We start from the raw sequence: 25,863 nt of genomic DNA, 5'->3' as shown, positions 1-25,863 counted from the left end.
AGGCGTGAGCTACCATGCCCAGCCAAGCCTGTTTAATTTCTTTCTTTCTTTCGTTTTTTTGTTGAGATGGAGTTTTGCTCCTGTCACCCAGGCTGGAGTACAATGCCGCGATCTTGGCTCACTGCAGCCTCAGCCTCCTGGGTTCAAGCGATTCTCCTGCCTCAGCCTCCCGAGTAGCTGGGATTATAGGCCTGAGCCACTGTGCCTGGCTAATGTTTTTGTATTTTTAGTAGAAATGGGGTTCCACCATGTTGGCCAGGCTGGTCTCAAACTCCCGACCTCAGGTGACCTGCTTGCCTCAGCTTCCCAAAGTGCTGGGATTACAGGTGTAAGCCACCGCACCCAGCCAGCCTGTTTAATTTCTAAACCACCTCAAATAAAGTATTAAAGAGAAACTGCTGCTCAAATAATTGTGCTCGAAGAATATGGTTTTTCTCTTCTTTAAAACTTGATTTTATTCTTATATCCAAGCTGCTTATATAAATAGATTCTTGAAATATTTTGGGACACTAAAATAGTCCTTCCTGATCTTACAAATTTCTTCTCTCCTAAAATTTAGGTATAAATTGGTTGTTTGAAACTCAGAATGGATATTCCCTTAGGAAGTGGTGGTTGTGTTCTCAGGCCAATTCATAAAAGCTTCTCTAGCCTGTCTCTTCTCCCTTTCTAGTGCTTAATGTTTAGTTCAGTGGTTTTCAGATGGACAGTATATCAAAATTGCCTGAGTAGCTTTGTAAAGATAAAGGTACTTGAACAAAAAAAAATGAGAAAGAATGAATAAGACCTCGTGTATGATAGCGCAGCAGGATGACTATAGTCAATAATAATTAATTGTACATTTAAAAATAACTAAAAGAGTATAATTGGGCTGGGTGCAGTGGCTCACATCTGTAATCCCAGCACTTTGGGAGGCTGAGGAGGTCAGATCACTTGAGCCCAGGGTTTCAAGACCAGCCTGGTCAACATAGCGAGACCCTGTCTTTACAAAAAATACAAAAAATTAGCCAGGTATGGTGGCGGGTGCTTGTAGTCCCAGCTGCAGGCTAAGAGGTGGGACTATCACTTGAGCCCAGGAGGTCAAGGCTACAGTGAGTGGCACTGCACTTCAGCCGAGGCCACAGAGCGAGACCCTGCCTCAAAAAAAAAAAAAAAAAAAAAGGAGTGTAACTGGATTCTTTGTAACACAAAGGATCAATGCTTGAGGGGATCGCTACCCCATTTTACCTGATTTGATTATGACACATTACATGCCAGTTTCAAACTATCTCTTGTACCCCATATATATATTAAATTACTATGTATCCACAAATATTAACATTAAGATTTAAAAAAAGATAGAGGTGCCTGATCATACCTCAGATCTTCTGAATCAGAATTTTAGGGTGAATGTGCTGGATCCATCCCAGCAGAAGCCTGAGGCAGGGGAGGGCATGATGTAGTAAAGGTACTAAAAGAAGTCCTGTGTGGCTGGAGCAGAGACTGGTTGTCTTTAAACTCTTGATTGTGATCCTTGTGAATGAAAGTCATATGAGCCGATACCACCAATATATGTATATTCATTTTTAAATAAATTAGCCACCTGTACTACAATAAGCACAAATATTTTTTAAAAGATGAAATAAAAATAGTCCTTCCTGACTATTTTCATGTTCTAAAAACAGAACGTGAAATTCTAATAATCACCTTTTGCTTGCTGTACCTATTTGGATAGTTTTATGTACTTTCTGGGATGGACAAACCACACTTTTGCAAAATATAGGCAAAGAGAGTGAAGGGAAGGTAGATAGAGACTAGATTCTGTAGGACCAGCAGAGCCAAGTATTTCTCTATCCTAAGTGCAATAGGAAGCAATTGGAAAATGTTAGGAAGGAAAATGATGTCAGATTTGCATCCTGGAAAAAATTACTTTGGCTGCCCAATGGCAAAAAGATTTAGTACAGCAACTATGAACATGGGGAGTCCACTTTGGAATTTATGGCACTAGTTCTGATGAAAGGTGATTATGCCTTGAATTGGGCATTGCCAGTGAAGTTTAAAAGAAAAACAAGATAGATATTTTGGAGGCATACAGTATAGAATCTAGTGATGGATTGCCTGAGCATTGGTTGGGGGAGCAGACAATGGTGACTTGTGGGTTTCTGGCTTGAGCTTCTGGATGGAAGATGAACACTGGGAGAAGAACAAATTGGGGGTAGAAGGTGGGGTATTAGTCCAGGTTTAAATGTCTTGAATGTTAACCATCCAAATGATGATAGGAAGTTCACAATTGGATATGCAGGCTAAGCTTAGTAGAAGTTCTGGGCAGAAAACTATAAATTTAGGAGTTGTCAACACATAGTACAGAAATTCCTCTACCTCCAGATATTATTTTCTGATAGGAAATATCTAAAGCAGAAGTGCCAAGGAGTTCCACAAAAATATTATACAAGATTAGACTTACAGGACTGAAGATGAGGAATTAAAAATGAACAGGTAAGCAGATTCTATAAAATGCAAGTCTCCCAAAATTGCTACAGCATTGGGACCACAGCTTATACTAGAATGTGGCAAATAAAGTACAAATCAGTATTTCAGAAGCTCTCAAAGATACTTTGATGAGCATGCTACATTCTGGAGTAAGCCACAAACATTGGAAAGTGGCTCATGTCATGTAAGTATTCATGAATAAAGGTCCAGGTACATGTCACAAGTGTGCACACCACTAGGATTGAGTAATTGGGAAAGCTAGACATGTCAGATGAGATTAAAACAAGTACAGCACCATAGATTGTATGTTAGTATGAATTCAGGAGGAGAATGCCTGGGGATTTGATGTCTGTAAGAAGCCTTGGAAATTATGTTAGAGTTGCAAGAGAGAAGTATGTCCTTTGTCCCCACCCCCTTAAACCATTATGTTCCTTAAGTATTAGAATACAACTAATAATCATTTACAGGCTCTTACATTCTCTGAAGGTTTCCTCCTGCACCCAAGACACATGGGGCAAAATATCATTGTTTAATATGTTCCCTCTCCTCCTAGTGCTAAAAGCTTAAAAGGAGTCAAAGTGACTTCTTTTGCTGACCACTATGAAGAGGATTAAGTGAAGCCTATAGGGCATGTCCCTCCTCTTGATGGATGCCTTCTCCTGATTCCTTTTCATCTGTTTCTTCTCGAGTGCATTATACTACTGCAAACTGACTGTTAGAATTTTGGTTGCCACTGATCCACTTTATGTCCAGATCTTGATAAGTCCTTGCAAAAATAACTGTGACTCTGACTTGGAAACTCTCAGTAACCCCCAAATTTCCAAGGAAAGTGATACTATATTACATTTCTATTTTTTCTCTGTCCATTGATTAATATATTAAATGAGATAATTTATATTCATCCTAAGAAACTGTCTGAAGTGAGCAAGAGTAGCATATAATGGCTAGCACCTTTGGCCTATTAATTTTCTAGGCACCTGAACTGAGCACCAGGAATCTTCACTTCAGAAAATCTTAACTTGGGTCATATCAGCCTTTAAAAAAGAAAAACACAGTGATGTACTTTACCAGTATTTGCATCCATAAATTAATATTTTTGTATCTTTCATTTCTGAATTACAGAAGCAGATTCATCAAACCCTGAATGATAGCTCTTACAAGTGACTGGCCCAATGTTAAAACTGAGCACAGGAGAAATGCTCTGTGTTTTAACTGGGCAAGGAAGCTTGCATAAACCAGTCATCATGAAAATCCTCCTCACTGAGGTGCTTCTCCCTCTCCAACCCTCTGTCCCACAAATTTCTTCTTGATCATCTTTGTACCTTTTATAAATATCTGTTATTGCGCTTATGAAACTAGATGATAACTAGACACATATTTGGCACTACGTCTAGACTGTCAGATTCTTGAGCAGCTTTACTTTAATCATCTGGTCCCAGGCAGTAGAGCAAAGTAGTTAAAGAGGGCAGGCTCTGGAGGCCAACTGGATTTCATTTCTGACTATTTACCAGCTGTATGATGTTGGGCAAGTTACCTAGCCTCAACTTATTTGTAAAATCCAAATAATACTTCCCTCATGGAGTTGCTGGCAGGATTAAATATAGATTTTTCTAAATTAATAGGCTTAAAACTGTTAGGAAATTTTTTGACTTGAAGGAATTACATACTTAGTGGCAATTACTGCTAACCAATAACAAAGCAGAGGGAAGTGGACATCTGAATACATCAATGCAGTGCTAAAAACCTTGCACACTGGTCCAGGCCTCTCTTCTTGTCTTTATTGATAGTTTAGCTCAGAGGCTTTTAGTATGAATCCCACATCTTCTCAAGCATGTACCCCTCAAACCTACCAGCCCCCAACATCCACACCTGGTTTAGAAAGGTTTGTGGGCATCCTGTTTGTCACAGTGACAGGCAGCCGCTACTGACATTTAATAGGTGAAATCATAAATGGGCCCAGGGATGCCATGGGCTCAGAAATGGAAAGCGGAGTCTACACCAAGAATTATTCCACCCAAAATGCCAATAATATCTTACCTTGAGAAACACTGGTAGTGCCCAGGGTCTTTTCTCTACTTAAATGCAAAACCAACTTTTCACAAAATTAATATACTATTTCATAAAGTCAGAATATACCAAAGATCATGCCATATATATTACAGAGCATAGATCAACTTGAAAAATCTTTACGTGTGTATTCTGTTATTTCTCTTTTCTGTGTGTAAGTTCTTTTCAAGTTACTACAGTGAGTTTCAAATTTGTTATTTAAGAGTTCTATTATTCTGTTCATTATGATCCGAAGTTTAAGATCTGTGGTGTTGAAAAGCACTCCTAAATATACAAAGCCCTTGAACTCCTAAATGTACAAAGATCTTGTTTAGGCCAGGCATGGTGGCTCACACCTGTAATCCCAGCACTTTGGGAGGCTGAGGTGGGAAGATTGCTTGAGCCTTGGATTTTGAGACCAGCCTGGGCAACATAGTGAGACCCTGGCTCTACCAAAAAAAAAAAAAAAAAAAAAAAAGCTAGGCATGGTGGTGTGCCCCTATAGTCCCAGCTACTCAGGAAGCTAAGGAGGATCACCTGAGTCCAGGATTTTGGGGCTGCAGTGTGCTGTGATTGCGCCACTGCACTCCAGCCTGAGCAACAGAACAAGACCCTGTCTCTTAAAAAAAAAAATGATGATTGAGTTTGATAATCAGGAAACTTAACCAAATCTTATATGTAAGCAAATAAATATGTTTTTATTTGTTTGTTTTATTTTGAGACAGGGTCTCACTCTGTCACCTAGGCTGGAGTGCAGTGGCATGATTTTACCTCATTGCAACCCAGCCTCCCAGGCTCAGGTGATCCTCCCACCTCAGCCTCCCAAGTAGTTGGGTCTACAGGCATGTGCCACGATGCTCAGCTAATTTTTGTATGTTTTGTAAACACAGGGTTTCACCATTTTGTCCAGGCTGGTCTTGAACTCCTGAACTCAAGTGATCCACCCACCTTGACTTCCCACAGGGCTGGGATTATAGGCATGAGCCACCACACCTGGCCAAAATAAGTTTTATTAGAAATAAATCACTTTGGGAGGCTGAGGAGGGCAGATCACTTGAGGTTAGGAGTTCAAGAGCAGCCTGGCCAACATGGGGAAACTCCATCTCAAATAAAATACAAAAATTAGCTAGGCATGGGTGGCATGCAAAAAAAAAAAAAGAACTAATGCATGTGAAATTCAAATATTAGTAAGTATTCAAAATAAGATATGAAAGTAAGAATACAAAATAGGGTGATATCACTGGTTGATATGATTAGTGAGATGAACATTATTAAGGCAAATTCTTCCGATAATTATTGATATACAACACGATTAATATATATTCAATCTGAAAGAGTCATATATACAAATATGAAATAAACACCTCAAATGAGAAGAAGAGAGAAAACATGGAGAATGAAGAAAGTTGGGTGTATTCTTTTCAGTCTTCCCCTCCCATATCTCCGTCTGAGGCCAGCATGGCTAATATTGAGAAAGAGTAAGGCAAATGAGTAATTATTGTGCTCTGTCTTTTACTGTTATTGAAGGTCACTGTTTAACACTCCCTCGCCATTCCCCTAACCACTCCCCTTTGCCTTAAATTCATTAAGCTGTATTCTTTGTATTTCCTGATAACAGCTGACAAGGACCCACTCTCATCTGTAATGACAGGTGAGGGTATTGATGATAAGTAGAGTTAATAAAGCTTCTCCAGTGATTTAGAATTATAACGCTCTGAGTATTATCATCAGGGGAATAGCTGAAAAAGCCCATTTCATTTTGTGCAGTATCCTTCAAACTGCTGGTTATGAAATCATTTTAGAGGGTCTGTGAAATCACTGTGGAATACGATGAAACGTAATAGAAAGTATCAGCAGACACTGTGGGAGATCGGTCAGAGCGGTGGGGAAAAACTATAGGGAAAGGACACAAACCTTCTGAAAGGTCAGAAGGTTCTGCAGAGCCCCGGGGGAGAATAGCTGAAGGCAGCTGTTCTGTAACCCTGAGGCATTGGGCAAGGAGTAGGTACAAGGGAGTGTAGGGGAATTTATCTTAAACAAGCTTGTTTACTTATGTTGACCAGGAACTGACCTTTGATCATCCGTGGGGACGGTCCCCCTGAAAGGGGAACAATAAATGTTAATTACCTAAGAGGTTTTTAAATTTCTTTCTCCAGAAAGAAAAATTTCAAGTTTCTGTATCCCATTCAGTATTCTCTAAAATAAAATCAAGTTTGTCCTGAAAGATGGTTTAAAAACTGAAAATCTATTTTCTTTGATTACCTCATAAATAACAACAGTTTCATATCAGCTCTCCTGTCTCTTCCTCCTCCACCCTTTTCCCCTCTTTCACATTGTGCCAATCACACAGGTGGATGCTCAGTATCACCCCACAGCACAAGATAAATAAGCTTGGAAGGTTTCCTAGCAACATATTGTTCTGGGAACCTGCTCTGTTTCCCTGAACAAGATGAAGCCAAACATCCTAGAATCTCAGCCAGATGGGAAAGGATTAGCTTATTGAGAGTGTTATTGCCTTTTTTTTTTTTTAAATATTTCACTTTGAAATGAACCTCTTAATATAAGTAGCAAAAGTGACTTTTAAAAGGACATGTAAAAATATCCCTTTAAAAGGACATTTTTTTCTCTTACATGTAAAAAAAAATTGATAATAGTTTGAAGTTTAAAAATATGGTTTCAGAATTCTCTAGGCACAAGCTTCCAGTATGTAATTCAGTCACTGGTGAGTGGATCCATTTTAGAACCATGTAGAAAATACTTCCACATGGAACTAATTCTCAGCCTGGTGTCCAGTGGTATGGTATTCCTGCTGTAAAAATACTGAAATACTTCCGATCTGGTGGGAAAATGGCTCCTGGAGTAGGCTCTCTCCTCACAATACCTTTAGCTGCTCCCCTTGGCCCTTGTTTCTGCTCCTAGGGAAACATTGGAGACACCTAGTTACTGCTTAAAACCCTGAAGCTTCCCCTTTTTCTATAGCTCCAGGGCTATTTTAGTGCTAGTGATTTGCAGCTTCATCTTCAGAGTCTATTTTTGGTTTTCTCAGTGTATGATTAATGTATATAGAGAAAATAAAAGAAATTGAGACTGCTATCAAAGCCAAGAAAAATAATGTCGTCGTTTTGTTAACACATGATTGTGTATATTTCCCTTGTTTATCTAATGATCTGTGAGGCTACACAGTTGGCAGGTGGTGCTTTCCTTTCTATTGCACTCTAGTTGGTCACAGTATACTTGTTAGAGGTCTCTGGAGATGGAGTAATAAAGGATTCGTGTTTCTCATAACAATATTCAGCAGTGGCTTTGCAATTCAGTTACACCCTGGAAAATGTCCTCACTCCTTGTTTGGCTGGGGAGACATTCCCCCATCAGCCAGATGAATATTCTCATAATGTGGTTGTTGACTGGTTTCTATCATCTATCAGGTTTGGACTGAGTTTGTGAAACTTCCCAATTGTGGTGAGAAGCAGATAATTCTAGTACTTCATAGTGTTCCTGGATAAGAAGAACAAAGTAATTAGAATAAGATGGGGAATGACACCTGGTGTCTTTGTTTTTTATGTAACAAAGTATCTGGCCAGAGGCCAGAGAATTAGTACTGTCCTCATTTTAATGAAAATAAGGAAATTGTGAGATAATTTTATATTCATGCTAGATGCTTTCCATTCTCTTTTGCTCTCTCACTCATATGTATATGTTTTCTAAATACCATATTTTAAACTCAACAAGGAACAATCTGTTGAGGGCCTAGTATGAGCCAAATACTGCTAGGTATTATGGCAGATACTGAGGGCAACACATCATCCTTGCCTTCTCAGAGTACGCAAGAAGTTTGCAACATAGCACATTTGTAATCTTAAACCAAACAAAAACATTAAGGAAAGGTGTTGCTGTGTAGAGGAATCATAGGCTAGGCACAGTGGCTCAGGCCTGTAATCCCAATGCTTTGGGAGGCTGAGGAAGGAGGATCGCTTCAGCCCAGGAGTTTGAGACCAGCCTAGGCAACATAGCCAGACCCCATCTCTATAAAAGTTAAAATAAAATAATATAAGTAAAGGAATTCTATAAATTTGATTGTCCAAAGAAAGGCTAAAAGTAGATTTAATATGTATTATGGAACAGAATAAGTTCTAATGCGTTAATTTTGATTGAATACTTATTTTAAAAAAAAAATTAAAAATGTCCATAAACCAGGCATTGTTTTAGATACCTCTCTGTTAACTCATTTAATTCTCCTGACACCATTATGAGGTAGAAATTTTGTTTACCTGCTATTTTATAGATGAAGAAACTGAGGCTAGGAGAGTTTTTTTGTTTGTTTGTTTTAAAAGACAGGGTCTCATTCTGTTGCCCAGGCTAGAGTAAGTGGCCGTCATAGTGCACTGCAGCCTGGAACTTGTGCGCTCAAGCAATTCTTCTGTCTCAACCTCCCAAGTAGCTGGGACTATAGATGTGCACCACTGTCCCCTAAGAGAGGTTAAATATCGTTTACTGAGGGCTTTTATACTACGCTGTACTTATTTGTTTATTTTTAAAATTCTAAGAGTCCATAGGAATCTAGTCTTTTTTCAGAAAAGAGTAAACTACTGTCTTTTGTGGATGACATAATTTTAGCAAGAAATAAATGGGTTGTTTAGATGACTTTCTATTATCTCATACAGCATAATGATTCTATATTTGAGTTTTCATTGTCAAACACTAAAACCTCCTTTGTTTTCAGTATACTAACTCCATTTTAGAATATTTTTCTCTTCTTTTCTTTTCTTTTTTTTTTTTGAGACTGAGTCTCGCTCTATCACCCAGGCTGGAGTGCAGTGGCACAATCTTGGTTCACCGCAACCTCAGCTTCCCAGGTTCAAGCCAGGCTCATGCCTCAGCCTCCAGAGTAGCTGGGATTACAGATGCCCACCACCATGCCCCACTAATTTTTGTAATTTTAGTAGAGACCGGGTTTCACCATGTTGGCCAGGCTGGTCTCGAACTCCTGACCTCAAGTGATCCGCCCTCCTCAGCCTCCCAAAGTGCTGGGATTACAGGCATGAGCCACCACGCCCAGGCCATTTTAGAATATTTCTTGTAGCTCAATTTTTTACTTATATAAAATAATAATTTTCATTTTCAACATAATAGAAGGATATGAGTGAATTATATTTAAGAAAGTTAAAATTAATAGCACTATTAAATACATTAACAAGAGAAGGTTGTGACATCAGCAATATTATTTATAACAGAGGTGGACAAACTGTAGCCTGTTTCTGTAAATTAAGTTTTCTTGGAACACAGCCAGGCTCATTTGTTTAGGTATCACCCATGGCAGGTTTTGTATAATAATGACAGAGTTGAATCTTTGCAACTTAGACTATATGGCCCACAAGGCCTAAAATATATACTGTCTGGACCTTTACAGGAAAAGTTTGCCAACCCCTCCTCTGGAATCTCTGTTTTTCTCCTAACTTTGAGTTGAGCATGTTCCCTTAGAATGCCAGAAATTTAACTAGCAAACACACCTGAATTTTTTTTCATAAATGGTGTCCTTGTCTAACATGGTTTTCCTCAAATCCCTACAGGTGCCAACCAAGAAGTTGAAGAAATATGAGAAAGAATATCAGACAATGCGAGAGAGTCAGCTGCAACAGGAAGACCCAATGGATAGATACAAGGTATGAGAAATATGTTGCACCTATCAAAGTACCTTCTTTTTTGTTTTAAATGAGACTGAGTCTTGCCGTGTTGCCCAGGCTGGTCTTGAACACCTGGCCTCAAGCAATCCTCCCACTCCAGTCTCCCAAGTAGCTGGGATTACAGGCACGAGCCACCATTCCCAGCAAAGTACCTTTTTTTTTTTTTTTCTTAAAGCAGCAGTTGTGGCAAGTTCAATTCCCTCTGTTCTTCCTTGATTGATTTAGATGCTCTCTGATCATGCTAACTGTCCAGGTATGTTTTCATTTCAGGAGACTCCCAAATAGCCAACCATAATATTTCTTTTCTTTCAGTTTGTATATTTGTAGGTAACTCCAGCTGTTGCATTTATACTGGGAATCTTCATAAGAAGCTGAGAGAAAGAGAGGGGAAAGAGAAAGTGGCTTTCTACTTTCAAAAATGAAACAAAAAGGAAAAATGGCAAAGTACTGTTTTAGCTGTGCATGGTCATATCCACAAAGACTTTTAGCAGGTGAACTGTTCCAAGACTGACACAAGGATGTTTCAAACTTGCCTCTGTCTGTAGCAAATGTTAAAAATACCAACTCACTTGGAAGGAAAAATAAAAATCACAAAGGTATATTGAGCACAGTAGTGGTGTTTGTTGCAACATTTATTTCCACAAATGAATTTATGAACAACAGTGATATTTGACTTAAAGTATGAAGTTTCAGAATCAAAATAATTTCATTTTAATACGTTCATTAATTGTGACTCTCTTCAATGGTAATTAGCAACACTGTTCCCAGGATGCAAAGTTGGGAAACACTTATTTCCAACTTATTTTTTTCCAAGTAAAATATTGTCTCTCTTCAACATGCTTTAACTTTTCAGACTCACACAGATACGTACCAGCTCCTTCTCCCTCCATATCGATACACTAAGATAAAAGAATACTGTATTTTCAGCACTGAGCAGCAGTGCCAAAATCTCCTGCCAAGAAATGGACTGTGTGGCATTATTAATTAAATCACCCACATTGGGATGACTTCCACTTTTGTAACTAGAGTTATCTTTATGTGGTCAGAGCTGGACATAGGCAGCATAGTCACACAGAACATCTTATCTCTGTTGCTGAATTGAATAGCATGGGATGTGTGCAGAGGAACATGGTAGGAGTATGTAGGTTTTGTAGCCAGACAGACCTGAACTCAAATCTTGCTCATTTTTTAGAGCACAGGATTTGGACTACAAATTGAGGGTTTTAATCCCCATGCCACCATTCAGCATCTTTGACTAGTTATTGAACCTCTTCCTCATCTATAAAAGGTATAGTGTTTCTGATTCCTTGATGGATTGTTACAAGGATGAGGGATGCTGCATGTTAAGGACTCAGCTCATAGTTGTGTTCAATAAATGGCTGTTATTTTATGAAGCCTACTACTGCAGATTATGCAATTATTACTAGAATAATGCCACCTTATGTGGGTCTTCCCCTCTAGTCCCTTATTGATTGTTCTTATTTCTCTCAAGTATTGCCAACCAATAATCTCCCCTTGCTTATAGAAGTGGTTCAAGATCTGATTATAAAATCTCACATACTTCTATAGCAGATAACTATTAACAGATAAGGTATTAACAGATAATGTTTGAAGCTAATTTTCACCACCAACATCCCCTAAATAAAACCAGCTTTTAATGTAAATCACATAGCATGCTGCTTTAGAAAGGCTTGAAGGTAGTAATTATAAACTATTATTAAGCATCCAAAATGAAGGTCTCCTTTTGCTAATATCATTCAGATTTTCTTATTACTACAATTATTATGAATAAATTCTGTGAAGAGTGCTTTAAAATAAGAGAGAAATGGAAGACCAAATTTGTACATTTAAAATCTGGCTGGAATTGAACTTGTTATTGTGTCTTAAATCCTTTTTTGTGCCAAAGCAGGTATGTATACATTAATAGTAAGATGTACATTATTTTTAAAGTACTTATAACATGTAAGATTATCAATATGTATAGTTTTTATTGAGAGATCAAAGTAGGATTAAACTTCTTGTTTTGAAAGCAGACATTACTTTTTAAGTTCAAGTATTGTTGATTCTTATTTACACATATTGGATACCCTCTATTGCTATTTCTTTTAGATTATTGTGATAACTTGTCAGTACATTCATCTAATGTCTCTATACTCTTAATAATGTCTAGGCATTTGTCCTGGTAATACACTTGGCGAATTTATAGTTCTTAGATTATAATTACATCTTCAAGGTGGCAGTCAACAACATAAGTTTCTAACCATCAACATATTTGGTTTGTAAGATGATCAATATGTAGTTTAAGAAGCCATATTATAATTATCTTAATTAAAGTAGCAAAGTTAGAAAATACCTTTTACATCTTCTAAATTTAATCCTATGAAGAATAAGATCTCTGTCCTGGGAATGAGCACTTTGTAATTCATAGATCTTGGACTGGGAACCCAGTTAATATAAACTCTTAAAAGACCGACTTGGGAAGATCTTTGAGGGCATTGAGTGAGAACTTGCACCAGTTCAGTAACAACCCCTCCTCAACATTAGAATCTATATTGCTTAAAAAGTCATTTCCACACCCTAGCTTGCCATATGACAAGAGAGTTAGAAGGTTGTGGGAAATTTATTTTTTAAAGCCCACATATGTTATATAATAAGATATTTTAAGAGGTATTTCAGTTCAATGCTATTTCTTTTGGACATGGTGGCATATGTAAAAGGGCTATCACAGGGAACCTAGAGGTGGGAATAAAGATCCAGCAATGTGAGGTAGCTTTCAACAGTCATACTTCTTGCTACATCTATGTAAACATGTGTTTTATGTCTATTTTTATGACATATGCAGATATCTTCATGCTTAGGTTATATCGCTGTAGTCACCTTTATTCAACACTTAAATCTCAACCACAAAGAAAGAGATGAAATAATGTTAGTATAAATTTAAATTTTAAAACTCGACATATCTTGAAAATCGATGATTGCACAACTTTGTGAATATACTAAAATCATTACATTGCACATTTTAAAAACATGAATTTTATGGTATGTGAATTACATCTCCAAAGAAAAAAAAAAGCAGAATATTCCAGGAGGATTGTCATTTAGCCTACCCTTTTCCTTTCATGAACCCTAAATCACACCAGAGGTACCTGTTTAGAAGCAGGAGGGAGAGCTTCCTGTTGAAATTAGAGCTAATTAGTGACTATTGATCTTATATGTGTCCATATTTGTAGAATAAAAGCCAACACAGTGGGTGGTACATTAATTTTTAGTGATGCCCATTAATTTCCAGGTAGAACATATGTTGTACATTATATGTATACACACATATAAACATATATAAGTAGGTAATACACACACATATATGCACTGCCTGTGCTACCTGGTCTTGGCATCAGTTTATATTTTAAACTCAGTGAACACCATAATGACTGCTTTATAGCCTTTACTCTTTCTGTTTTTCTTCATGACTAGATTCCAAGAGACAGAAAGGAAACTTTTTTGAAAGAACAATGTAGAATGTTTATTTCAAATCTCTTTTATCCTCCTTCTTAACTTGCACCTGACCAGGTTTGTGTAAAATTCTTTGTCTACTCTAACATTTTGGTTTGTAAATTTAGTGATTGATTTCTAATGAAGTGAAATTAGGATAAAGATTTGGCTGTAGAATAAGCATGTTTTCATTTTTATACAGGTTCCCAGAAGACACACATTTATCAATATGTGTAGCTGTTTTAGTATATTTTAGAAACTAGTAACTAAGCCCTTAATAAGCAAAGTTACCAATTTCAGAAATTAAAATATTTTCTATCTTAAAGAGATGAATTGTTTCTGTTGTGAGGAAAGTTTTCTAGTGATGGTATCAGTTGCTGGTACTTTTTGGAGATCTGTAGCCTTCATCTACCTTTGGAGAACGATATGCTTCTCTGGTTTAATTAAATAACTATTTGCACAAATGTGAGTTAAGGCTTAAAAACACAGCTAATTGGCCGGGCATGGTGGCTCTTGCCTGTAATCCCAGCACTTTGGGAGGCCGAGGTGGGTGGATCACTTGAGGTCAGGAGTTCCAGACCAGCCTGGCCAACATGGTGAAATGCTGCTTCTACTAAAAAATACAAAAATTAGCTGGGTGTGCTGGCAAGCACCTGTAGTCCCAGCTACTCGAGAGGCTGAGGCATGAGAATCGCTTGAGCCTGGGAGGGGGAGGTTGCAGTGAGCCAAGATCATGCCACTGCACTCCAGCGTGGGCAATAGAGCCAGACTCTGTCTCAAAAAAAAAAAAAAAAAAAAAAAGAAACGACCAGGTGCAGTGGCTCACGCCTGTAATCCCAGCACTTTGGGAGGCAGAGGTGGGCAGATCACAAGGTCAGGAGATCGAGACCATCCTGGCTAACATGGTGAAACCCCATCTCTACTAAAAAATAAATAAATAAAAATATTTAAAAAAATTAGCCAGGCGTGGTGGCGGGCACCTGTAGTCCCAGCTACTTGGGAGGCTGAGGCAGGAGAATGGTGTGAACCCAAGAGGCGGAGTTTACAGTGAGCCAGGATCACGCCACTGCGCTCCAGCCTGGGCGACAGAGTGAGACTCCATCTCAAAAAATAAAAATAAAAATACACACACCCACACACACACACACAGCTAGTTAATTAAATTCAGTGAATCTCCAAAAGCATAATAAAGGTTACCTGTTCTAGATGGGAAAATACTAAAAGAATCTGGAATGCTTAAACTCTCTTGGGTTTGGGACACAGACATTATTATAAATACATAATTTCTAATTGAAGTGTCTTATGCATGTTCAGTACAATTAAATTTAGAATGTTTAACCTCATTCTTGAGATTAAACAAAGTAATTTTTAAAATCAAAATGTAATTTAAACAAAGAAAATGATTCCTCTATGTTTCCACAGAGTTTTTTCTTGCACATACTGGTTTTTGTAGAGCAATTGCTCCTACATGTAATTTCAAATTAAGCTATTATGCATAGTAAAAATAATACAAATGGAATATTTGAAATAAAGCTTAATTGTACTTTTTTGCCATCCTTAAATATCTAATGCAATAGTTTAATTTTCACATTTCTTTTAAACTTGACAAATAAAAGTTTAAATTAGGATACATTTCTTACCTATAAAAAAGAGGGAGTAGACTTTTAAAAAAAACTGTTGGACCCTTTCTTACTCAGGGGAGTCAAGATAAGTGAATCCATCTTCGAAAAATGTTTTTCTGGCTGGGTGTGGTGGCTCACACCTGTAATCCCAGCACTTTGGGAGGCCGAGGCAGGTGGATCACTTGAGGTCAGGAGTTCAAGACCAACCTGGCCAACATGGTAAAACCCTGTCTCTACTAAAAATACAAAAATTAGCCAGGTGTGGTGGCACATAACCTGTAGTCCCAGCTACTCAGTAGGCTGAGACAGGAAAACCTCTTGAACCTGGGAGGCAGAGGTTGCAGTGGGCAGAGATCGTGCCACTGCACTCCTGCCTGGGTGACAGAGCAAGACTCCATCTCAAAAAAAAAAAAAAAAAAAAAAAAAAAAATTTCTGCCATAGCAAATAAACTTACATTTTATTATTTTTTCATATCCCAAAAACTGTGTTGGCTTTTGGAAATATTATGTTATGAAATAATGTGCTTTTAAGGAATAGTAATAGACACAAGGATGGTTTATATATGCCTATGATAACTTAATGATAAACTTCAGAAGTCTTCCACTTTCTCTTTGAGCTTGGATAATCCAGAGAGTTCATTGTTATAGGATGGTGAAGATGTAAAACTAAATCCTTTTGGCTTCTCAAGCAATATAGCTAATAAGGAGTGGGTGATTTCTAACAATGCTGGTCTGCTAGAGTCCCTTATACTTAACCCTTGGGGGAAGAATATGCTTTAGGAACACTAAGAATTTCTAGTATGTTTACTGATGATCTTCAGAGTTTTCAAGAAACTTTCATTAATTTTTAGAAAGTTTTCTTTTCTGTTTAAGTATTACTGAGAAAATTACCTGACACTAATATGTTTCTATATCATCTAGAATGCATCTGCTTTTTGAAAATTTGATTTGCGTACTAGAGTAGAGCAAGGATCTGCAGACTGTGGTTTATAGGCCAAATCTGGCTCACTGCCAGTTTTTGTAAACCAAGTTTTATTGGAACACAACCACACCTGTTTATTTATTTATAGTGTATGGCTGGTTTTGTATGACATTGGTAGAGTTGAGAAATTTCAACACAGACCATGCGACTTGCAAAGCCTAATATAGTTACTTTCTGGCAATTTACACTAGAAGTTTGCTGACCCCTGTGCAAGAGTATAACCTAAGATAGTTTTTTAAGCGCTGAAAGAAATGCAGTCTGTTTGGCCAGCTGTCATTTATCACTGACAAGATTTTGTTTTTAGTTTGACATTTAAAAATTTGAAATTTTCCACTACAAAGATAAAATTGGATGTGATGAGTAAAGGAGGGAAGCACAAAACCTTCAAATATCCATATTTTCTTTCTCAGATCTTCATTATGGACAACATAGATATTTAAACATTTTATCTGTAGGCATTTGAAAACTTGAATATGATAGCTGTCAACTCTTTTAAAAGAGGTATCCAAAAGAAAATATGTGAGAGTTGAGTATGTTGTTGCTAATAAATTTGCACTGAGTCTTTTAGGAAAACATTTTCTCCTGACCCTTAAAAGTCTTTAAAAACATGTGCCAAGAATTCATCATAGCAGCAGACAACACCCAAAATATTGAGCTAGGGTTTATAAAGCCGCCTCCCTCCTCGTCATTTTTTCCTTTAAAGCTTAGTTTCTTTACTTTTAATTACCAGTTCACGTTTCTCTGGTTTCTCATCTTGAAATAAATGACGTTCACAATCCCTTGAACTGCTTCACCCAGACTTCAGCCCCCAGGTACACATGAGATCCAGGATCCATTTTTCTTTTGCATTGCCCTGCCCAGCAATTTCATTCTTTTGTCTGAAAATGAACTATTTTGCAACATTTCTGACCTTGTCATATAAGGAAGTTCCTTCCACCCAGCTTTAACAACACAGTATCAACACCTCACATCGTAGTTCCTTAATAGTCCCACATACAGCATTTTAGTCATTCATGCAAACTGTAAACAGCAATGTGGAGAGGGAGGAGTTTGAAGATATGAGTCTTCCTGAGTTGAGACTTGCCCACTGGCTGCCTCAAGTATCTTTGTTCCATTGAATGTTTGCGGTCACAGAGAGAACTTAGAGTTATATGACACTCGAAGGAAAAGCAAAAGAGCATTAAGAAGTGTCTGTTTTTGTTATTGCCATTTCATAAATATTTTAGTAGGTGTTCAATTTCATTGGATATTCTTTTTTTTTTAATTGTCTTTGTACCTATGATTGAAAACAGTAGTTGGTCTATGACTTTTGAGGAGGTAAGTTTTTTTTTTAATCTATGTATGTCTGTAACATCAGTGTCTGTCTCTTTGAAAAATGCAGTATCCTCCTCCCAAAAGTTACTAACCAAACTTTCCCAGCTGTACATCTCCTATCCATAAGGGGTGAAACTATGAGGACAGTTGTTATCTGCTTTTTGTTCAAACGGTGTCAGTTGTGTGAGATGGGGAGTATATGTTTCAGACAGTGTGATGTGAGTTTTAAGAGTTAATGTAAGCAGTGTCTCCTGTAATCTTTTCTGAAAGGCAAGAAGGAGCCAGTTTGCCTGTTTTGTTTACAGGCTTTGAGCATTCAGCACATCTGCTTGTGCAAACTTATAGCATGTGAATTTCTCTGGGCTGACTGAGGTTATTGGGGCTGACTTTAAGTCTGTCTTCCATGGGCAACCCTTGTCAACATTTCAAAATGAACCAAGCAGGGTTACTGCCTTTTCCAAGACCATCAAAACCAAACTCTCTTCTCCGTTCTAGTATACAGGCAAACTTTTTCTAGAATCGGTCAGTATTGAAAACAGTTTTGGCTCCTTGAGAAGAACTGTAAAAGACAGCCACGTTAATATAAGCTCTGTTTAGCCCTCAGTAGGTAAGTGTGGGCAAGTTCTTTGTAGAAAATCTCCATCTCAGTAGCAGGGTCTCACTGTAGTGCTCAGTAGCACTCACCCTGGGTTCATACTTTGGAGGATGATACTGCATTTTTGGCCCCGTAGCTTGCTTTCCCACTTGTCTGTGAGTGCAGAGCAGGAGTCTGACACTTCCCACTGTGCTGCTTGCTTTGCAGACACTAAATTGAAGCTTCTTGCTAAAGCAAAAGCCAGTAGGCGTGCCCTCTAGGCTATTTTGCTTTGCAGGGACCCTGAGACACTCAGTTTCTCCCAAATCTTTTCCCACCCTTGCCCTTGCCCCTTTAGCTGTGTGTCTGTAAGGAAGGGTTTCAGTTGCAACAGTCATTGTAATGAGAAGTTACTAGTCAGAATTTCAGCTGAACTCACACCTCTTTCTTATATAACAGATAATCCATCAGACATTTATCTCTAATCAACAGTGAAGTAGCTACCTAGTATGATTTCTGAATACTTGAACAAAGTACTTTTCCGTGAACATCCTATGACTTTACTTGGAGGTTACTTTAACTCAATTCAAAGCATGTAATTGTAACCTGAAAAACTGGTAGTGGCAACATTTTCACTTGTGCCAAATGAATGTAATGTACATAATAGTCGAGGGAGCTTTTTGTACTTTGGGGTTATACAAGTACAATTTCAATAGCAATAGGATACTTAACTCAGGAATACCTATTGAAGTAGTCTTATCTTAGTTTCTTGAAGATATTTATCAAGAAATGAGAAAAATCTCTTCCCTGGCTAAGCAGCCTGCATTGTGAAATATGTCATGTTGAAATTGTGCTGGTATTGTTACTCTTTCCTGGCTGGGAGAAAATTTACTGAAAAAGCTTCTCAAATCTTTTTTTTTAATCTAAGTTTCCTGTATGTTTTTTTTCCATGAAAAGGAGTAATAGATATATCAGAAATAAAGGCTAACTCTCCAGCCCCTGCTAGAAATTGTGTTACTTAGGCAAAGATTCAAAGATTTCATTGTAGAAGCTCTGGCTTTTTAGAAATTTGTTTTTTAGTCTCCACATTTATTATGCTTCTGTGGGAGGGTGTAACTTCTGTAGATTGAGGGGAACAGACAGAATCTGATGAGTACAAGTTGCCTCTACAAGAGCATTCACAGTCTTCTCAGGAACATCTAGGGAAAGAGTTCCTCACAAGGCACCACTGCTGAGGGGTTACATTATATCTTGGTCAAAAAGGAGGATCCAATATGGTTTTGTGTAGAATATGACCTTCTAACAGAAGTGGACTTAATTTTTTTTTTCTCATTTTGGCATCTTATCCCTTCCAATGGAATTAAAATTCTGAATTGCTTTTTTTCTTAATAAAACTATTTTAAAAATCCTATTACAAATATATATTCATTGTAGAAAACTTGAAAACATTTTTAAAAGAACAAGGACAACAATAAAGAAAATTCACTACCTACAGTTAATATTGGTTGTTTATATTGTTACAATGAGATTCTCCAATTATTTATTGGGGTTTTTCCCCCCCTACAAGGAAGGCAGCGTAAGCATTTCCTGTTATTATATTTTCTTTCTTTCTTTTTTTTTTTTTTTTTGACACAGGTTCTCACTCTGTCACCCAGGCTAGAGTGCAGTGGCATGATCACAGTTCACTGCAGCCTTGACTTCCTGGGTTCAAGTGATCCTCCAACCTCAGCCTCCCCAGTAGCTGAGATCATGTGTGCACACCACACCACCCAGCTAATTTTTTTTTTTTTTTTGAGATGGAGTCTCACTAACTCTCGCCTAGGCTGAAGTGCAGTGGTGCAATTTTGGCTCACTGCAAGCTCTGCCTTTCAGGTTCAAGCAATTCTCCTGCCTCAGCCTCCCGAGTAGCTGAGATTACAGGTGTGTATCACCACACCCATCTAATTTTTGTGTTTTGTTTTACTGGAGATGAGGTTTCACCATGTTGGCCAGGCTGGTCTTGAACTGACCTCAAGTGGTCCACCCACCTCAGCCACCCAGGGTGCTGGGATTACAGACATGAGCCACTGCGCCCAGCTGTACCCAGCTAATTTTAAAAAATTTTTTTGTAGAGATGGGGTATTGCCATGTTGCCGAGGCTGGTCTTGAATTCCTGGGCTCAAGCAATCCTCCGGTCTCAGGCTCCCAAAGTATTGAGATTACAGGCATGAGCCACTGCACCCAGCCTTCTCCAGTATTTTAACACTGAGTAGAATTCTATCGTGAATTTATTTAAAGTATTAAAGTGATTTGGGATTGTTTTTATCTTTTTTAGTCGATATGTTTTTCAATAATGTTTTAACATTCTCCAACTATTCTAATTTTTTTCCAAAAAAAAAAAAAAAAAGACAGAAATGGGCCATGGTGGCTGGTATAATCAAGGTGCGGTTTTGTCCTTTAACTTCTCTGATGGCCTTCCCTGTTTATGGATCCTCTGCCTCTGTGAAAGCCTCAGACTTTGCCCTTACCATGTGTTTCTTAGCCCTTGTTTTAAAAAACAGGAAAAAGAAAGAAATTGTCTTCTCTTTCAATATAACAAACACCAGGTTGTTATATAGAAGATACAATTAACTTCACATTACCTGGTATGCTATGATAAACTATCTTCCAAAATATATATTTGTCTTCTAGTTTTTTGTCACTGCTTTGTCTGAGTTTTTGCCACCTTTGCAGAAAACACTGTTAGACATGTAAATCTGAAAAACAGGAAGGTCTGATGACATTAGTCTTTCCTGTCAGCTCTCTTTTGAATCTCCTATAACTGTTAACAGTAGCAAAGAAAGCAATTTTGATACTTTGGAATGGAAGACATGAAATAGCTATTCTGAAAATAGTTGTGAACATACCAAGTTCATAGTGTTTAGTTAAGGAAAGACCTTGCTTCATAAGAATTAGTGACTTGGTTTTTTTTTTTTTCTTTCTGTTTGTTTGTTTGTTTCTTTTTTTGTTTGTTTTTTTATCATGTAACTTTGTTTCAGTTTTTTCAAGGTTGGGAGCAGAAATCCTCAGTAATTTATTTTACCCAGAATGTTTTAATCTGAAATTTTTTAAAAAACAAAAAAACTAGATATCTTATGCCTGTTGCTCTCACACAAAAATAGGTGTTCAGAAAAGTAAATATATTCTTACTCAAAGAATAAAAATGTCAGCTGTTAGCAAAGTCATGAACCCATGTGTCATGATTCTTGATTTAGAGCTCTTAAATATACTAAATATGAACCCTGTCTTAGAAAAACAATTTGAAGAAATGTCTGGTGGTTTTCCCCTGTTTCATTCCTACTGTGTCTTGTGGTTTCTCTTGAGGTCAAGGGTGAGACTACCGTGCATGTTTCAAATAAAGAATTGTTTGTGTCTGTGCTCTAGATCTATGTAAAAACCTCACAGGATTGGGGGGGATATGCTCAGAAAGTTTGTTCTTTGTGGCACATTTTTTATAATGAAGTTCCATCTTGAGAGTTTAAGGGACCAGTTTCACCGGGTAGAGAACCGCATCTGCATTGCTAGCTAAACTCACTGTTGTTTCCCAGACAGCAATCCTGCCTTCCTGTGCCACTTGCGCCTTCTCCTTTTTACACCTTTGAAAGTTCACTTTGTTGCTTGTTTTTCCTCACCAGTTCTGTTCGTTTCTGTATGTCCAGACACTAATGCCCACCTCTGGCTATTGTTCTTCTGCAGAGGGAGAACCGAAGATTACAGGAGGCCAGCATGAGGTTGGAACAAGAGAATGATGACCTTGCCCATGAACTAGTAACAAGCAAAATTGCTCTACGGAATGACTTGGATCAGGTAAACCTTAGAAATGAGACTGTGATGACTTCCTCAGGGCAAAGACCAATTTGCCCTCACCACCGCCCCCACAAACTTGCTTTGTTCTTGACTTTGTTCTTGAGGAATGGACAAGTGGCAGGGACAGTCTGTGTTAATTGGAGACAGTGGAAAACATAAGCCTTTGAGAAAGGTTTGGGTCATTTCTAAATAGCATGTGTGACATACTTTCTTTATACCTCTAAACTCTGTTATGTCTTTGTTGATACCTTTCCTGAACCAACGGCTGTCAGCATAATTATCTGAGAACATCAGTCACCAAGAATATACCTGTACTAATACCACTCTAACAGTAGGTGCCTTACTTTTTGTTCCAGTAAGAATTATTCTCCATAATAAATGTGAACTTTTACATGAAGTACCTACATTAAGAGTTGGATTGTTAGATTGATAGGCATCTGAGTGGCTGAGAGCCAGACTGCCTGATTGTGAATGCTGGCACCACCACTGTGAACCATGTGACCCTGGACAGTTCTTAAGCTGTCTATAGGTATAAAAAGGTGTCTATCTCGTAGAGATGATATAACAATTAAATAAGTAAAGCACTTCGATAGTATTTGTTCATTAAATGTTAGCTGTTGCTAGGAAGACCTTAAATTGTTTAGCATCCCTTGTTCTTTCCAACTAAGCTGACAGTCTTAGGACTTCCTGTTTTTTCTTGCTAGCATTTTCAGAAATAATTGGCAATATGGAAGCAGTCTTGTGCAGATTTAAAATTACCACTCTATTTTCTGACTTCTACAAAGTAAATATTCCCAACAGATAGTGGAGGGTCAGAAAAACTGACACTCAGACTGTTGAGTCTGTAAAAGAGTCATTACCTGTGGTGTAAGTATGCATTGACAATATTAAAAATACAAATTCATTAATACCATAAATCTGCTTAAATGTTTAAAATTAAAGGACAGCTGAAAATGGCCCCTGCCACAATTTCTTTTTTCCCATATAGATAGCCAATTTTGTGGCTCAAAAGTTCTAACCATAGTAAAGTTGGAGATAAGACATGAGTCTTATCTTCAGGAAAACAGTGCTATATCTGGGAAAGGAGGACACTGAGAGAGCTGGCACTAAAGGGAGTTCAAAAACAAAAACAAAAACTGTGTTGCTTGGGACACAGGATATGGAAGGTAGAAAAAGCTGCCCAGAGAATGGTTTTTTAAAAAGTTGTGGCCCTGTTAACCACAAACCTCATTCAGCCCACCCATTTGGAAGCTGTGAGAAGTGGTATGAGAAATATGTGACTAGGAGAGTCAAAACCAAGAAGGTAGCCAGATCTCCATTCAATCAGGGTCAATTCAGCCTTACCTCAGTGGTCATATTTTTGTATTCATGAGACTGTTGAGATAAGTCAGTGCTATAATGAAAGTCTTGGTTCTATGTTAACTTTCCAAATGGTCTTGATTCACACTTGATTCTGCCATTTTGAATCTTTTATCCATTAATAATTTTCTTATGATGGCTGACTAAATGAAACAATTTTTAAACAGTTGGATTCAGTGGGGATGCAGTGAAATGAGCTAAGGAGAGTTTCAAAGTTGTTTGGCAAATGTAGTTGGTAATATGTGTTAAGACGTTAAAAGGTTTAAGCAATAATAAAATTAAATTTTACTATGTACCCACTATGTGCCAAGCACTAAATAAAGCAATTTATAAACATCATCTCATTTAATCTCCCTAATGACTCCAGGAAGCAGTTATTATTTTAATCCTCCATTTCATGAATGAGGAAACTATATAGATGAGGAAACTAGACATCCTCTGACTTGTAAGCTATCCTAAAAAAAAAAGATCTGTTTAAAAAAATGTATATACAAGGTTGTTTACTGCAGTGTTACTTATAAGAATGAAAAATAGAAATATTATTTTATCTATGTTCACTAGTAGGGGAGAATGACAGTTTTACTGTAAAATGTCTTTCTGGAATAATTTTTTTTAATGGGAAAATAATGATATAGTATTTTTTTAAAAAATACTTTTTTTTTTTCTGTAAACAGTAAACATTTATAATGTTTGCATCTAAATTTCAAGGGCTACTGGCTGGCATTGGGTCATCCTATAGGGAAGGGGACCATAGTATACCTAGATAGGGAAGAAGCCCGCAAGGAAATACATCAAAATGTTACTGCTAGGTATCTCTGGGTGATAAGATTAAATATAATTTTTATATTCATCTTTATAGTTTTTTCCCATTTAGAATTTATAGAAAGACCCTAAATTACCTAACCACCATAGGTTAACTAAAAATGAGCATTAGAACTTTTAAAAATCAGAAAAATAATGAACATTATAATATGCATATTATATATGAATATAATACTAAATAATATATATAACTTTAATAATCAGAAAAAAATTATTATCTTAAAAATCATTTCTTCACCAAGAGAACCCTTTATGTGAGTCAGTCTGGAGTGACTGCCATTATAGGTATTCCTGAAGTAATTGATTATTGAGTACCAGGGTAGCTCATGATGTGAGTGCTAGAACAGCCCCTGAAGAAAAGGTTCCATCAGACCTTCATTCTTCCTCTGCCTTCTCTCTTCCCTCCTTGACTCTCTTTCCCTCTCTTTTAAGAAAAGTAAATATGACCTGGACCCTCCCTTTTGGAACTTTTTATCTAGATGAAAGAATCTAGATGAAAGAATAAAAACTGCTGTTTCATGCATATTTCCTCCTAACTTCTGATTTTGCAGTTTCCTCCTCATTGGGGTTTATTTGCTTACCAAAAAGCTGTCCCTGCAGTTGAAGTGACCTGCCCCACCAGTCTTCTAGGAAGGGCCCTAGCCTGAGAGTGAAAAGTACTGGCTTTGCAGGCCTTCACCTAGTTTGCCCAGTACTTTCCCATTCCCAGTTCATGAAAATCAGATCTCTTAATTAAAATAGCAAAACACTGGCAAACTTTAAACAAATATAAAAGTAGATTGTATTTAAGACAATACGTAAGCAAACAAACACTAGTTAGGAAATTAGGTTCTTTGCAAAAATAAATCATTTCTTACTCTGACCATTTTAGTGCTAATTTCAGGCTTCCTGGGCACCAAAGGCTCTTCAGCTTTTCCCTCTGGCAGAGCCTTCCTCTCTTGAGAACTCGCCCTCTCTCGGATTCCTTAAATAAAGATTTCTCAGTGATTAGAAGTGAAAAAAAGGTACAACATCTCCATTTCAGTTTCTGTTTGCTATCTGCTTTCAGGCCTTTCCTGTCCTTCCCTATTTGCAAGGAACAAAAGAGAAGAGACATGATTAGTACTGTCTTGCTGAGGACCAGGGGTCTAGGTTCCCTCTCACCATAGCAAGTTCTGTTAGACCAGAAGCTACATGGACTAAGTGGAAAATTATTTTGTTTTATTTTAAGTTGAATGACTGGCCTGGTTAGTTCTTTCAGAAATCATTTATCAGAGATCCTCATTTCTGATATTAGGGCTGAGTCTTTTCTGAGGTTATTGGTTGATTCATGATTAAATCACACATTGCAATGCTTGTTTCTCTCATACATATGTAGCAGAAGCCTTAGATTGCAATTAGAACTTTCAGTATCAATGACACATTATAAGATATTGGTAAGTATTTAGACTTGATAATGACAATGTTTCAATCTTATCAAATTATGGTGAAGGCTCTCTGGTGCAGTGGCTCACGCCTGTAATCCTATCACTTTGGGAGGCCGAGGCAGGTGGATTGCCTGAGCTTAGGAGTTCGAGACCAGCCTGGGGAACACGGTGAAACTGAGTCTCTATTAAAAATACAAAAAATTAGCCAGGTGTGGTGGCATGTGCCCGTAATCCCAGCTACTAGGGAGGCTGAGACAGGAGAATCTCTTGAACCTGG

The 25,863-nt window shown here is 37.6% G+C and overlaps 1 protein-coding gene and 1 long non-coding RNA gene across 17 annotated transcripts in view; one reads left to right on the top strand and one right to left on the bottom strand.

Annotated features, from left to right (window-relative positions):
- The window catches only part of RABGAP1L (RAB GTPase activating protein 1 like), an 815,258-nt gene that overhangs the window by 766,933 nt on the left and 22,462 nt on the right, over positions 1–25,863 (top strand). For 8 of the 16 annotated variants that reach the window (XM_031012360.3, XM_055366257.2, XM_055366261.2 and 5 more), the window contains 2 exons: positions 10,080–10,172; positions 21,889–21,999. In XM_031012360.3, the coding sequence (XP_030868220.3) occupies positions 10,080–10,172; positions 21,889–21,999 (204 nt within the window). Of the gene's footprint in view, positions 1–10,079; positions 10,173–10,505; positions 17,604–21,888; positions 22,000–25,863 lie in introns of those variants that run through there. The other 8 variants (XM_031012362.3, XM_055366276.2, XM_055366268.2 and 5 more) reach the window with 2 other exon arrangements.
- Positions 9,642–25,863, bottom strand: part of LOC129527705 (uncharacterized) — a 43,052-nt gene continuing 26,830 nt past the window's right edge. Inside the window, exon 2 of the long non-coding RNA XR_010135372.1 lies at positions 9,642–10,564. This is a non-coding gene — a long non-coding RNA (uncharacterized lncRNA). The remainder of the gene's footprint in view (positions 10,565–25,863) is intronic.

Source organism: Gorilla gorilla, chromosome 1, assembly GCF_029281585.2.
Source record: "Gorilla gorilla gorilla isolate KB3781 chromosome 1, NHGRI_mGorGor1-v2.1_pri, whole genome shotgun sequence".
Taxonomy (NCBI): Eukaryota; Metazoa; Chordata; class Mammalia; order Primates; family Hominidae; genus Gorilla; species Gorilla gorilla.
Note: the sequence above shows the minus strand (reverse complement) of the source record. Positions and strands in the feature narration are given on the sequence as shown.